The sequence below is a fragment of the Durio zibethinus genome, chromosome 26, assembly GCF_047325235.1.
Source record: "Durio zibethinus cultivar Kanyao isolate XHJ-2024 chromosome 26, ASM4732523v1, whole genome shotgun sequence".
In the NCBI taxonomy this organism is placed as follows: domain Eukaryota; kingdom Viridiplantae; phylum Streptophyta; class Magnoliopsida; order Malvales; family Malvaceae; genus Durio; species Durio zibethinus.
Window position 1 is genome coordinate 10,635,188 of NC_143187.1, and position 15,419 is coordinate 10,650,606.

Genomic DNA, 15,419 nt, shown 5'->3' on the forward strand with positions numbered 1-15,419 from the left:
GCGATCATGACTGGTGGTTGCTAGTAGAAGACTAATGAGGAGAAAGATAAGCGGAAGTGAAGATTTTATTATGGTTATTAATTTGGGTTTAATTTTTTATCGATAAATAATTTTGCATGGATTTTCAATTTTATCCTTACGAAAGATGAACATGAAAGGGAAAGAAAAAACAGATAAAGAATAAGGGCTAGCGACAAGCTAAGTTGCTGATGAAAAAAAAAAAAAAAGCTAGAAAAAGGGTTTTGTCGCTAAACTTTGTCGTGTGAAAGCCACGGGTTTTTTTTATAGTTTTTAGTTTTTTTGTTATTTTATTTGGTTTCTTTGTTCAAGTGAGTTTCTTTTTTTCTTTTTTCATATTTGATTTCTTGGTTTTTCTTCACTTTGTTTTATTTGTGGTTCATTTTTTGCAATGAATTATGTTGGTGTTTTGATATTGTTGTCTCTGTGCATGCATGATGTAAATTAATTGTGCATGCAAGATATTTTTGTGTTTGAATTTTTTTTTTTTGGTGTATAGTATTTTTTAAGCTTCGTAGCTAGGGTTTTAATTACTACTTCGATTGGTAAATGCCTTAAATTTGATGAATTTCTTATGGCTTTTTGTTTAAATTTTAATTTGATTCCAAGTTTTTTTTTTTTTTTGGTTTTTTATCTGGATGATATTTTAGATTTGTTTGAATTTAAAGTTTAAGCCTTTTTACGTTTCTGGGTGTTAACTAGGGAAGATCAAGTTAGATCTTATTATTTTAAATTGAAAATTGATGTTTTTTTCACCTTTAACAAGTGTTTCACCTGCTCTTTATTTATAGTTTTATTTTTTTATTCTTAGAGAATTATGGAGTTAGGAAACTATAAGTTGTTTTTGTTGTTTTAATTGCAACTTTGGCTTTATCATTTGCTTGGATGTTTGGTGATACAAAACCCAGTAAAAGAGAACTACTAATAGGTTTTTTTTTTAACATAATAATCATCTTACATGAAGTGATTTTTTATAACTATAATTTTTTTCTATTATTGTAGGTATTTTGGTTACTAAACTTAGCTAAAAAATGATTAGGCAAACTGTGGGGGTTATTGGTTGTATCATAATGCCTCATAACATATTATTGTATTCTGCTTTGGTATAATCAAGAAAGATTGATCCCAAAAAAAGAGGTCGGGTTCAAGAGGCACTATAATACTACTCAATTGAGTCATCTGTTGTGCCTTTAGTTTCCTTCATGATCAATTTGTTTGTTACAACTATCTTTGCCAAATGATGTTTTCATGACCACCGTTTAAGGTAAAGGCTTGCCTATTTTTAATTTTATTTTCCTTTTTTACTCTGAAAGATTAAAAAAAATTATGGGTTATCTTCTTTGAACCACTAAAATTGTATATAATTATGAAATCTCATTTATTCATGATTGCAGGTGAAAAAACATTATTATTCCATCCTACAATTATTGTTTTTTCACCCTAAACCAAGCAAGTGTTACTCCATTCTTAATAATACTGCTATCACCTCAACTTAGCCTTTGTTACTATTTAACTGTTCCTTTTCTTGCATTGCAAATGATAATAAATATAAAGTTAGAATTTACAAGGTTAATTTTCAATGAGAGCCTTCCTATAGTTGTGCTACTTGAAAGAGTAATACTTATTGAAAAATTGATATTCATGTCTGAATCTAAGACAACTTTTAGACAAATTGGTGAGGCTTATCAAACCGCACAGGGATTCAATAAAATTTTGATGTAAAGCTTTTCAATCTACATTTCTATTCCTTACCACTTGCCTATAATTTTTTTTATGGTATTGAAAATAAAATCTACATTTCTAATCCATCTGTACTTTATATGGCAATTGAAACTGGGAATTTGTACTTCAGATTCGGTTACAACAGCTTAAGAGTATTTGCTACAATTAACCACCTGCACTTCTAGGTTTCTAACCTCTTAATTTAGTACTTCATGTACTTTATGCCATCATGATATTTGTTAGATATAGTTATATACAATTTGAAAGAGAAGGTAATGGAAAGGTAAAGGGATAATTGGGTTTTGAAGAAAAATAAATAGGAATAAGATGGAAGTTTAAAATGCAATAGGAAGAAAGATTTGAGGTAAAAGCTTTGCTTAAATTTTCAATTTCCTTTGGCTATCATTACTTTTCATGTGGTTGGTATGTCACTATCTCTTTAATTGAAAATCCTTTATAAATAAATATATATATATATATTAACCTTTGAAAACCATATAAGATTTCTATGAAAAAGAAAAAATGTTGCTATCGAAAAAGAATGGCGGGATCTACAAAGTATGAGGTACCTATCTTTACATAATTTAGTTTGTTTTCCTATTTCTTGGCTTTGTCTTTGAATTAGATTAGTACTTAGTGGAGTTGAAATATCATTAAAGGTGTTTGGCCTATAAGAAAAGAAAAAAAAATTAGCATGGAACATCTAAGGTCTTAAACATTAGGAAATGGTGATCAAGTATTAGAATAATTGTTTTGATATTTGACATAATAATGCTCTTATGCTACAATCTAAGGTGAACTGATATTGGCTTTGTAGTATAGTTCATATAGGCAAACAAATAGTTTCCATCTTGTATATATACAAATAGTTTCCATCTAATATATATATATATATATATATATATAACTTTTATTTTATTTTCGGTGCTTATCAGAAGGTTATGAAAAAAGATTTTTGTTATATGATAAAATTGTGAAGTCTTATAGGAAAAATGATTCTATTTCTATTGCTTATTTTTGTTGTAAATGAATTTGATAGCAAACCTTAACAATCCGTATATCGTGGAATACAATGAAGGATGGGTGGAAAAGGTAGTGTATTCACATTTTTGTTGGTTTTCTGGATGGTTGGAGCACATAATCAAACAATCAAAAGTGTTTTATTCTTAAATAAAATATGCAAATATAATTGGCATAGTAGTACCATAACTTTCTACTTTGGATCCATTATTCTTTTTATAGGAATCTCATCTCTGTATTGTGATAAATTATTGTAAGGGAAGAGACATGTAAGTTTGTTGTACATTAAAAACATTAAGGTTAACTTTGAAAGCTCTTTGGAATGTTGGCTAAATTGACAGATTCTCACTTACAAAATAAAATTTTACGATGATTTTTCTTTCACTCTTTTGCTTTTTACAACTTTTTTTCATCTCAATTTTTTTAGGCTACAAGCTAGAATTTCAAACCATAGTAGATACAGAAAGCTGAAACATATAACTAGATTTTTGTACCAAAATTAGCTAATTATCTCATAAGCTCACTAATATACACATTGTGATTACAGGGTTGAGATGATAAAGAAAAGTAGAGGGACATTCCTTCCTGAAAAGGTAATGGAAATTGAATATATATATATATATATAAGAGAAACCAAAATTAACATAGGATTACACTTTTTAGTTTGTACTTAATACTCACCATATCCCTTCTTCAAATTTAGATTGGATTAGAAATGTAGATTTTAATTTAATTAATTTGCAATTAGGAATGGCAAGAAATTTTTTGAAAATGTTTCTTGGACCAATCAACGTATGTGCATCCCATAAAATCATCCAATTGAAAGCTAAGAATGAATATAACAACTATAAAGTAAGCATCACTTCTTTATAACCTTTTTCTTTGAAATTCTTTTCTATTCTTTGATTGTTTTTATTGGCATTTAGACACACACACACACACTTGTCAATTGGTTTAGTTTAGTCCTATAGAAAAAGAATGTGGTTAGAGCATTCCCATGTATCACATTGCATTCATCAGGGAATAAAACTATGAAATTTGAGATTTACAATAATATAATTTGTTTTAAGTATAAATTGATCTTTTGGCTTAACTACATTTAATTTCTAGAAGACATTATAAAATTTAATACTTAATAATAATATAATTTACTTAAAGTATAAATTGGTACAAAGTTAAAAAGTAAAGATTTTGCAATACTATACTATTATTTCTAAACCATACAATTTCTATCAATCATTTGGTAAAAAGAGTGAAAAAGCTTCTAAAAATGAAGTACGGGTTATAATTCTAGCTTACAATAAAAGAAGTCATGAGACTCTAATTTTATATACACTTTAGCAAAGTAATTAAAAAACATTGAATGGTTAAATTTGAAAAAATGTCTTTGGAAGCTTCATCTTATGGATTCATTGGATCAAAATGAAAGTAAAAGCAAAACCTTAAACACTACCTTTTTCCAGCTCTTTACTTGTAAATGATCAGGCAAAACAACCTTGTAATGATGATCACTCTCCCCAACCAAGGAAAGCAATAAAGAAGAATAAGGAAAAGAAATGACATTCATCAACTATGCTTCTTAAAGCAAAGATTAAAGAGGACATAATAGCGATCGAAGCCTTGGCAAGTGTGAAGCAGTTGAAAAGGCCCAATAAGCAAGAGCAATCTTTGGAGGTTGATCATAAAAAGATTGATTATTTGTTTTTCTTCGAAAAGTTTCAACTTTATAGTTCCAAACAAGATCAATTTTACCAATTACTTTCTCTCTTTTTTTTAAATTTTACCTTTCCTTATTTTTTTTAGGTTTTTTATATTTTATTTTTATTAGATCTTTGGGTTTCTCTTTAATAAACTTATGGATAAGAAAGTATGACGATCAACTCTTTTCGTTGGATGATCTTATCATTGGGATTTTTAGGTTTGGCTTTCTTTCAAACATTTTTTTTATAAGTTTATGGGGTTTTTAATGTATATTTTCTCTATTTTTCATTGCATGCAGAATTAAGATTTAGGATTCACTTTGTTTTCTCTTTTACTGTCAAAGAAGGTTATCTAAGTAACTACTTTGAAGATCTGTTAATAGTGTGACAAGTTGAAATGGTGGATGGTGTCAAAAAAGCTTAAAAGAAGACACCAAAATGACGATGCTATTAATGCCGAAAACATCGAATACGAAATTGATGTTTGTAAGTTCAATTTTCACTTTTTTTCATAAATTATTTATATTTTCACTCATTTTTTCTCTTTTTAAAATTGGGTATTTGTTTTTTTTAAAGTTCATAAGCAAAAGGATGTTATTCATTAAATATGAATAAGGATGTTGGAGATTCAAATGAAGATTATAAACATCTTATTTTTTATCTTCAGGTTCTCATTTTTCTTTTTTCTTTATTATCAAACTTTGAATGTTAAAATATTTTCATTTAACTAAAAATTTCACTTTAAGTATTAAATGTTTGTGCCAAATTGAGGTTGCGTTTTCTTATTTTTAATCAAATTATATGTCATTAATTTTTTTTTTTTTTAGTATTTGAAGGATGATAAAAGCTAAATTTATGTTCTTTTAATATAAATCAAAGAAAAAATTGAGGAGATCATCAAAATGATTTTTACTTTATTTCAAGGTATGTCGTATATTTATCTTGAATCTAAGACTATTTAAATTAATATTTGAAATTTATCATTAACTTTTTCAAGTTTGAAAATGTCAAATCTAGACTTTATTTTCCTTGAAATGAACCCTTTGACACTGGTTAATAGAAAGCCTTATCTTTTGGATGTAAGAGGCAAACTAAAAGACATTGCTTTTTTCAAGAACTTCCAGAAGCATATGCCCTTTTATCAATAGTTTTCTTTATTTATCATTTCAATGCAATATGAAGTAGGGATAAAATTCATCTGATGCAATTTCATTTCTCTGTAGATGGGATGGTATTGAATTTCCAACTCCATTTGAAAGACTAATGAGTGCAACTAAAAGTTATATTCATGGGCTAGATGAGAAAGTATACTAAATTTAATACATGGTTGGCCTTTTATCCAAAATCTTTTTTTACTTGCTAATCACTCAATTGGAGTGGAAACTTGAGTTGTATTATATATGATAAATATGGTGAATTTATTAATCACCCTATCATTTATATTATCTCTATGTAAATCTGAATATTTAATTCAGTCTTCATAATTAGTTAACTATTCAGTTTACAACCTAAAAACCTCTGATAAAATTGGTGTGAACTACATTACAGTTCATTCAATAGCTTCATCCACAAGTATAGTATTAACTTTAAGAAAAAAAAAATCTTGCAGACAATTGCATCTTTGAAATTTATAATGTTGAACCCTAAATGATGCATTTGACAATGGTAACTGGAGGAGGTGCAAATGTCATATGCTACTATGTTTGGTTCTCTTTTTTCCGCACTCAAGGTTTTTAGGATAAGACTAAAACCCTTTAATTTTTAAGTCATGCTTTTAATTTACTCATGTAATTTATTGCCCAATCAAGTTGGAGATCTTGGCTTTGCTTTTAAGCTTGAAAATTATGCAAAATATAATGGAATTCCTAATGAAAAGAAATTATTATAATATGCTAGAGTAGTAATTGATGTAAAGACTCTGACCTTTCATTCACATTGTAATGTTGCTTATAGTGTGTTGTTTGTACAGTTTGAATTTGTTGAAACTTTGAGCAATTTGTCATTTTGATATTGTAACCCATAATTGAAAGTTAAAGTGGTAACTTTTTTAGTTATTGTTAACTTATTTTCAACCTTGCACGTTTTAGTATAATGCTAAATTGTCACGATTACTTTAGGTTTGTCTTCCTAACATTGTAGGCAAATGATAGATATGAATGTATTGGAAACGATTTAATACTTTTTTAGTAAATAATTAAAATTTGAATCTAAATTACTGTTTGCCCTTAATGAATGCAAATTTTTAATGGTGTTTTTCTTAAAGTAAACAAGACAACAATGAACATGCTTCACTCAATTAAACCTTATGTGATTTATAGATATCTTTTATTTTCCTGCTTCCTTACTTTCCCTTTTAATATTTTATATACTTGTAATATCTTATTTTTCAATAATGTATGTTTCTAGATACCCAAATCTCATCTTAAACATAATTTATGTCTATCGTGGTTGCATTATAGCTTCAACCTTTTGATAACCTACAATTTAAACTAATGAAACCCACAAAGAAATATGGATTCAACTATTTTTTTATTATACCTTTGTTAATGTTTAAACTAATATCTAACTGTATTTTACTCCTATAAGCAAAATGCAAAACTGAAATCTAGTACAATATATTAAAAATATCCCTCTCCTTTCAATTTAAAACCAAATCAACTTTGACATTAAAAATAATTATAGGGTTAATTTTGGAAATAATTGTTATATGTGATGATGTTCTTTGTTTAGCTAAAAGTTTGGCATTAAACATCTATTTAAATAGTAATAGACAATGAATTCGATGAGAGAAACAACACAAAAATAAAAAGAAATTCGATATCACAATCAATGAGATAATTGGCTATTAGTAGCAAGAAACCTAAAATTAACAACAAACATAAAAACCCAAATCCGTATAACACAAAAGCAATTTTTAGAACCTAATACAAAAGCAATTAGCAACCACAATCAGCAATCAAACTAAAAGAGCACAACAAGTAAAATACTCACGCAATAACCACAATCAATTCAGCAGAAATAATCATAGGCAAGATACAAGGAATCAGCAAGACAACCCATAAGCAACACAGAAGTGATATCAATAAACCCAGAATCAATAATTGAAACTTAACCAAAACTACTACACAATAAACACACAAGCAACAAATGTTGTTCCATAAAAGTCGTTCAACAAAAAATATAGCAAGAATAGAAAAGCATGGAGTTTTTATTGGTAGTTTAGAATATGTTGTATCTCATATTGAGTAGAAAGATCACTTATAAATGATTTAAAAGAAATTACTTATATTATTTAAGTAATTGAGTTAAGTGTTGAAATGAGTAAGTCATTTAAGCTTGTTAAGAGTTTTTTTAGTGGGTTGGATAATTTTAAAAATCAAATATGAGCACTTAGGCACTTGATGCTTGTTTGACAAATAGATTTAATTTTTAAATCTTTATTATTATTATTTTTTTTTATTTTAAAATATTATTGATTTCGAATAAATATGTTTAAACAGTAAAAAACATAATTATTTAAATAAAATTTATTTAAACAATAAAATATGACTATATAAAATATTATGACTTTTTAAATTTATTTGATTAATAATTATTTATTTGTTATAAATAAATCTTTTTATCTATCAATTTCATAACTTCTGATTTAAAAATTTTTAAAATTTTATTGTCATAATTACTTTTAAAACAGAATTATTCACACCTCGAATATATATTTTCTTCTTTCTTACTATTTCTGTTTTTTCTTAAAGCTACTAACAGTTTCTTCGGGTTTCGCAAGACAAATTCATGAGTTTCTTTTAATGTTTAGGATTAAAAAAAGCAGGGAGAGAGAGAAATAAAGATAACGTTGTCGGAGCTGAAGCGATTGTTTTAGGCATTAGAAGCAGTAATCGGTAGTGAAGAGAAATTGCGATCCTCTGCCTCTAAGCTTTGATCTCCTTTTTAGGGTTTCCTTTTCTGGTAACTAAGACTGAAAGGAGCGAGCGAAGGAAAAAGGTGGATCTTCTTGGTGGCTACAATGGCCGATGATTAGTTGAAAGGATGGTCGGTGGCTAAGGTCTCAGAACATTTGAGGAAGAGGTAAAAGATGATGCAGACAGAGAGAAAAATAAAAACCAAAATGACTAGGGCTTTAGTTTTTTATGCTCATATATTAAACGATCATGCTTTTGGTGGATGGTAAAAATCAAAGTAAAACATGGAGAAGAGAAGGAAGAGGAGAATCAAGTCCAGTTGGTCTAACCCGGAGCTTTTACTTCAAAATTTAGGCATTCTTCTTTTCCTTTTCTTATTTAGTTTATTTGCTTATTTATTTATTAAAAACCATGTAATTATTTAATAATAAAAATAAAAAACTATTATTTAATAAATTTGTAAATTTAATTTTTTTATTTAAATAAAAGATTCCACTCTCACAACAACGTAGGGATAAAAAATAAAAGTCAATTAGACTAATTTTTTTTAAGTAAATGAAATAAAGAGTTTTGTATTAGCTTTAATCATTAATTAGCATTTTTATTATATTCCTGCAGTAAAACGCAGGTAATTATCTAGTATTTATAAATTTATTAAATAATTAAAAATTAATAAAATTATTTTTATATCAAATAATAATTGTGTTAAAATTAATAATATATTTTTTAATTTAACAAAATAATATTTTTATTTAATTATTTAAGATTTATTAATTAATTATATAAATGATACGTTAAATAATTAGAATAAATCAATTTAAAAAACTTTAAATTAATATAAAATAAAATAACAAGAAAAGCAAAATTAAAGGAGAAATAAAAGAGAAGCTCAAGTCATAGCGTTACTGAATATATCTGTCCATGGATCCAAACATTGTAATATTAGAAACGGTGGGGATTAAAATTTTCATTGAAAGGATGAAGTGCCACTAACTAAACGTTAGTTTAATTCAATTGAAAAGCACTTAATCACCATTGAATTGGTGTGCTCAGAACGAATGCTCGATGAGATTGAGAGCCTCGATTGCTTCTCGCCGGAATTTGGATGCCTCGATTGTGAAGAGAAACAGCTGCGACCTTTTTTTGTTTTTTGGGTTCAAGAGCTAACTGGAAATCAAAATTTCTATGTTTTCGTAATATTTCCTTAACCACTAAACAAGAGGTGGAGGACAAGAGTGCCTTCCGCCTAATTGGATTTGACTCTCTTGACTTTTAGGTCATCTCAATTTGATCGGCCGCCGCACACCAAACCACCAAAGAAACAGAAGCAGAGGAGTTCTTATTTTAGTGGGGACTCAAGAAATTAGCAGCCCTAATTTTTTTGGTTTCAGATCAAATCTACCCTCATTATTAGACAATGACCATGGAAGTTCGAATTTAGTAGTACTAATACTTTGCATTGAGGCATCAAATTTCTCGAGCTGTACATACAATCATCCACGATCAGCCTCCACCTCTTTTGGGCCAAATTGATTTGTTTATTGTTTCTGACATCAGAACAGGAACTTAATATTGCAATAGAGATAAGGAATATTAGCAACAACAAAACCCTTTTGACCAGCAACTTACCAAACAACATCCCCTTATTTATACTTTTTTTGGTTTTGTACAGCCAAAATTAAATAAAAACAACTTTCAAAAGGACTTCTTTTCCTTGGTTTCAAATAAATGGAATCACAAAATAGGACTCATTCATACACAATCAACACCCCTGCCCTGTACAGGCGCAAAAAGAGTAGCTAAACCTTGGTCCACCGTTATTTGAAGCTTATCGTAGGCCATAAGGCCCTTTTGATCACCCTCGTATGTTACATTTCCCCTTGCGATGACCTCACCATCTGAGTCTATGATCCCTTCCTTCGTTGGATCCTCAACTAGTGGACCAGGCTCCAACACAAGTGCCTTAACCTGTAGTTAGTCACAGAGCACAGAAAACATCGATGGTTTTTTCACTAAAGAGATAAAATAGGACCATGATCTCTGCTGCTACCTTCTGTGGAATCAAGTTCCACAAAACCCTAAACCCTTTAATGGCTACCACTTAGTGAACTCACCTTAAGGTACCTAACGTGTGGTGATTTGGCATGACTCCCATCGTTCGTCTTTGACATTAACGACAGCAAGGCTAATTTTGGGATGTCCTTGACCATAATCAAGTCCAAATAACCATCTGAGAACTGCAATTACAACAAAAGAAACATAATAGTCATATTAGTTATGAATGTTAGAAACAAAAGGTTGAAACTTCTACTGGATAAGTCTATTGTGCAAAATTAAACGTAACACAAGTAAATTACATAGAGTAAATGTGGAATCATTGCAGGAAATTTATTGAAAAACAAAAGTGGTAGAGGTGAAACAAGGTTCTTTCTCTGCACTTTCTGCCTAATAGTTATTCTCATGAAACCTTAGAGCTTTCTAAAATCTTGAAAGAATTGAGAAAACACTCTCCTAGAGTTTGCATTACTCAAACTAAGTTTTCTCCAGAGGGCATCAACATGATAAATTCGAGCAGCTATGAAGCTTCATATGCTATACAATATACAGGACTGAATTTCAATTGCTTGCTTGTTAATGCATGCTATGTAAAAATGCTAAGAATAAGGCAGAGCAAGAAGATACATAGTAGCAGCTTCTGTTTCCAGACTTTCATGTCAATTCCAGTAGAGTGTGGACAAACTGAAAAATCCTAAAGTCAGGAGTTAATCATGCTGCAAATGCTACATACAGGTGAAAGGCATGTTGCTTAAGGATAAGGCAGCGGATAGCAACAAACTAAGAGAATTTTCACAGATAATCTAATAAATTACTGCATTCAGAGGTTTGTGCAAAATAAACCTTTGCATTGGGTGCGGCCATGACATCTTCACCTCCCCAGGGTACATTATGAAGCCAGATTGAAACAAATGGTCCACTAATAGTTCTCCAATGCATATTCTCCAACTTAACATCAGACCCAAGGTACCCTTGCTGTTGAATTTTCAGAGACTCCTCCTGAGTTGGGTTTTTTTCACTGGTAGGTTCACCATGATAAGAGGTTGCCTCCCCATAATCTTCAAAACCAGGAGCAGGAACAAAAGAAACACGTCCATTGTAGTGCCTCAAATGTAATATTCGTTGAAGAGCCTACACAGGAAATGCAGAGACTATTCTCATTACCAAATCCCAATCATATTATGAAGACATACAAGCTGTGCCCCAATTGAGGTGCAAAAGCTATTATACAAGAAAACGTGCACAACAACAAACTAGATAACATGAAAGGACATACATAGAAATCCATACGAGCACTCCCCATCCACCTATATTTCTCGGATTCGATGTCTATATCTGCTATCAGACCTGACATAAAAGAAAAACCATGTAAAAACTGCAATATTATTGAAGTTTGTGATCAGTAGTCAAAACCAAATGCATACATCACCAAACTTTTGCCAACAGATCCACATGAAGGTAAGAAAATGAAACATACTTGAAAAATGTAATCCATTACTAAAAAGTGGAGAATTTTACAAACCCCATGCAAGCATCAACACACTAAAAAATCTCGTTTTCCCTTGTGAGATAGTAGCAACATCCAGTGAACATTTATGACCTGCCAGGAATAAAACATTAAGCCAAATCTTCAATCAAAATGAAATACTTTTCGTTGCTCAGAAAAACAACAATCAATATTCTCAATAAAATAATAGACACCCTTGTTAACCTCGGATAACAGCAAGAATGGCATTAGATGCGCTGCATGGTTCACCAGCTGAATCCAGCAAAGACTTTACCATGCCATTTCCTGTTCCTGCATCCAAAAACATTTACCATCAGATATCAACACTGCTTAAATAAGTTAATAGAATGGTTTTCTAATTACCATCATTCTCTTCAGGAAATTAAGTAGGGAAAGAAATCAAAACAATCAACGATCATAATAAGGAACCAGAAAACACAAAATAGAGAGAAATAATTCAGTTTTAATCGCCTTAGATAAATGAACTCACAAGATCTTTATGTACCACATACTTCAAACCATCAAATCATTGCAAGAAGGGCCCAAAAAATGTAAACTTATAAGACAAAGAGAGAGCCTTAATTTCAACTAACATGACACCATTAATTTCACCATAAATTTTATGGGTTCCGAAAACCAAGAAGTTCCTGTAAATCACAGCCCAAGTATGAATTTACCTTCCTAAACCATATGTTTAAGAAATTTTAACTTATAATAACATGGTGATAGAGAGAAAACCAACCAGCAGGAACCATTCCAATAGGCATCTTTATTGCAGCACTCCAATCTTCTCTTTCAAGTAATCCATTTATCACCTACTAAAAAGTTGCAACAATATTGAAATAGTTAAAACTAAAGCCACAAAATTTTACAACAACGCAAAATATTCAGACAACTAAAACTAACCTCAACAAGAATTCCATCTCCACTAACACAGACAATTCCATCATAATCTGATAAATCCAAGGTTTTGGCAACTTCTTTTGCATGCAGCTGATGTTTAGTTTCTGATAAATTAAGGTCGTCATGAAAATTAAAATAAATTGAACAGCAATGTGCTAAAGCAAAAACATGTATTTAATGAAAAAAAAAAAGTTGAATCCAAACCTATGACAGTAATCTGGATATCAGCATCTTCCAGGTAAGGTTTTACATCTTGAGAGAAAATTTTAGTTGCAGATTTCTTTCCTCCAAATGGGTTCACAAATATCAAAAGTCTCTTTGGCCGCCCTGTTATGAAAATGAAAATTTTATGACAAATAATTAAAATTATAAAATAAAAAAAGGTTGTTTTTTTACCGAGAGAATCCATATAATCACGAAGCTTCTGAGACCATAGACTGAGGGAATCTTCCGAGAGAGGCTCGAACACGAAACTCTGCCTCACCAAATCTCCCCTGTTCCCCAAACAGCAGATTCCATCTCTCTTTTCGACAACAGCCTTGACTCGGATTCGAGAGCCATCCAAGGCGAACCCGAGAACATCCTTCTCCACGGTCAAGCACTGTTGACCTTTACCTGTAAACCGGAGATTCCCATCACCAGTGAACGTGAGGGGAATCACCGTCCCGTTGAATAGGACTCGGTCCGATAAAATTGGGGAGAGATTCTCGGGTTGACCACCTTGATCCATATTATTTACCGGTTTTGAAAAATGGATGGAAGTTGTCGAAGACTTGTAGTAGCAGTAGAGGGAAGGATAGGCTGTCACGGTTTCAGGTCGGGCTCAGTGTGGATAGGTTGGAGAACCGGATTAAAAACGGCCTTTGATGTTGGGAGTGAGACATTTCTCTTGCCTCGCTTTGTACGTCAGGTTTGGTCGTTTGTTTTGGTCCTTTTTTACTTTTTTCGCTCTCACGCGCCAGTGATTTAATGAAATAAGCAACGACTTTTCTTCTCTTGGTATTTCCAAACACCAAGGAAAGAAAATTTAATATTAATTTTCTTTAAAAACTATTACATATTTTAATCATGAAATAGAATAATTTCACATCATTTAAATTTTTTATAAAAAAATTTAGTAGAATTTAAATAAGACAAATTTGTGATATATTATGTTGAAACCTTTTTTACATTAGTTTTATAAAAATTAAAAGTTAATCAAAGAAATGAAATTTATTTCCTGCAAATATGAAAGGCGCGTGGAGCTTGGCAGGAATGACGAGAGGATTATTACCTGTGCTTATACCTACTTCTAGTTGTTTATGACTTTTGTGCCATTCCACGCTCGATTAAAGGCACGTGTTTCCTAAATTCAGGAGGCTCTTTAAAATTGGCCAACTCATTCAATCCTAGTCTAATTCATTCCATTCAATGAAAAAACATATGCCGTTATTGTTGTTTATTATTTGGAGAAAAATAGGATACTAAATATGTTCTTTCAACTAGATTTGGTAATTTATATTTTTATAGCATGTTTTGTGTTATGTTTGATATATCTAATAACATAAATTATTAAAAGATGAACATAACATAAATTATAAAATTTATTTAAATTTTAAATATAAATATGATATATTTATTATACGTATTACACTTGATACAATATAACTAATATAAATATCATCAATATATGCAAATAAATACAAATAATAATTATATACATAAATAATATGGATATATATGAATACCACTAATATACACAAATAAATAGTATATACATATCATCAAATATCATATCCAATTCAAAGCACACCAAACTACTAGCTTCAAAATATTCAAAAAATAATAATAAATTATATGTTACGTTTTAATAATATCGTATTATGTAATATATAATAAATTATTTAATTTTTTTATCATTATATATATTATTAAAAATATATATTATTTTTAATTTCAAATGTATAATATATTGTTTTAACTCTTATAATTTAAAATAATCACATAGCATAATTAATGTTATTAACATTATCATATAATTTTTTATCATTATAAATGTTATTTATTATCGTTATAATATATCATTATAATTTATTATCATTATGATTTGGATTTGTTTTGCTTTGCTTTATGAATAATCATATTACTAGATGTTATGTATTCTTAACAATTAAGTGTATATTTGTCCTTCTAAATTCCTCTTTAATAAAAAATTAATTTTTAATCTTATTATAAAAAGTTACAAAGAACTATATATTTAATAAGTTAAATTTTATATTTAATATTACTAATATAAAATATTACTTATATATTTAAAAAAATAAAGAAATTGATACCTATTTAATATGCATTTGTTATATATTATATTTAAATGTTAATATATACATTACTAATATAACAATCATAAATATTTACATAACTATATTAATTTTTAATATCAAATCCAAAAAGGATAAACTAAATATTGAAAATAAAATAACGGTTATTGTACTAATATTGTTATTTATATTGTATTTATATTATTAATATAAAAATAATTTATAATAATGATTAAATCAACATCATAATTAAATGTTTAAAATAATTTTTACATGGTAT

General features: G+C 29.1%; 1 protein-coding gene across 1 annotated transcript; it reads right to left on the reverse strand.

Moving 5' to 3' along the window:
- Positions 1-10,002: 10,002 nt before the first annotated feature.
- Positions 10,003-13,713, reverse strand: SPHK1 (sphingosine kinase 1). The gene is made up of 10 exons (XM_022860244.2): positions 13,239-13,713; positions 13,047-13,169; positions 12,846-12,946; positions 12,682-12,754; positions 12,144-12,230; positions 11,955-12,032; positions 11,709-11,779; positions 11,276-11,563; positions 10,492-10,614; positions 10,003-10,345 (listed from the first exon to the last, which is right to left on the reverse strand). Exons 1-10 carry the CDS (start codon positions 13,570-13,572, stop codon positions 10,130-10,132), a joined length of 1,494 nt encoding a protein of 497 aa, XP_022715979.2. The 5' UTR covers positions 13,573-13,713; the 3' UTR covers positions 10,003-10,129.
- Between the last annotated feature and the right edge of the window lie 1,706 nt (positions 13,714-15,419).

What these genes read in the sequence shown, in the direction of transcription:
- SPHK1 (XM_022860244.2), bottom strand. Translation starts at nt 13,572, where the DNA reads ATGGATCAAGGTGGTCAACCCGAGAATCTCTCCCCAATTTTATCGGAC. An exon ending in TGTGTTGATGCTTGCATGGG is followed by an intron (nt 11,780 to 11,954) that starts GTTTGTAAAATT and finishes CTTTTATGTCAG; the next exon opens with GTCTGATAGCAGATATAGAC. An exon ending in CACACGTTAGGTACCTTAAG is followed by an intron (nt 10,346 to 10,491) that starts GTGAGTTCACTA and finishes GACTAACTACAG; the next exon opens with GTTAAGGCACTTGTGTTGGA.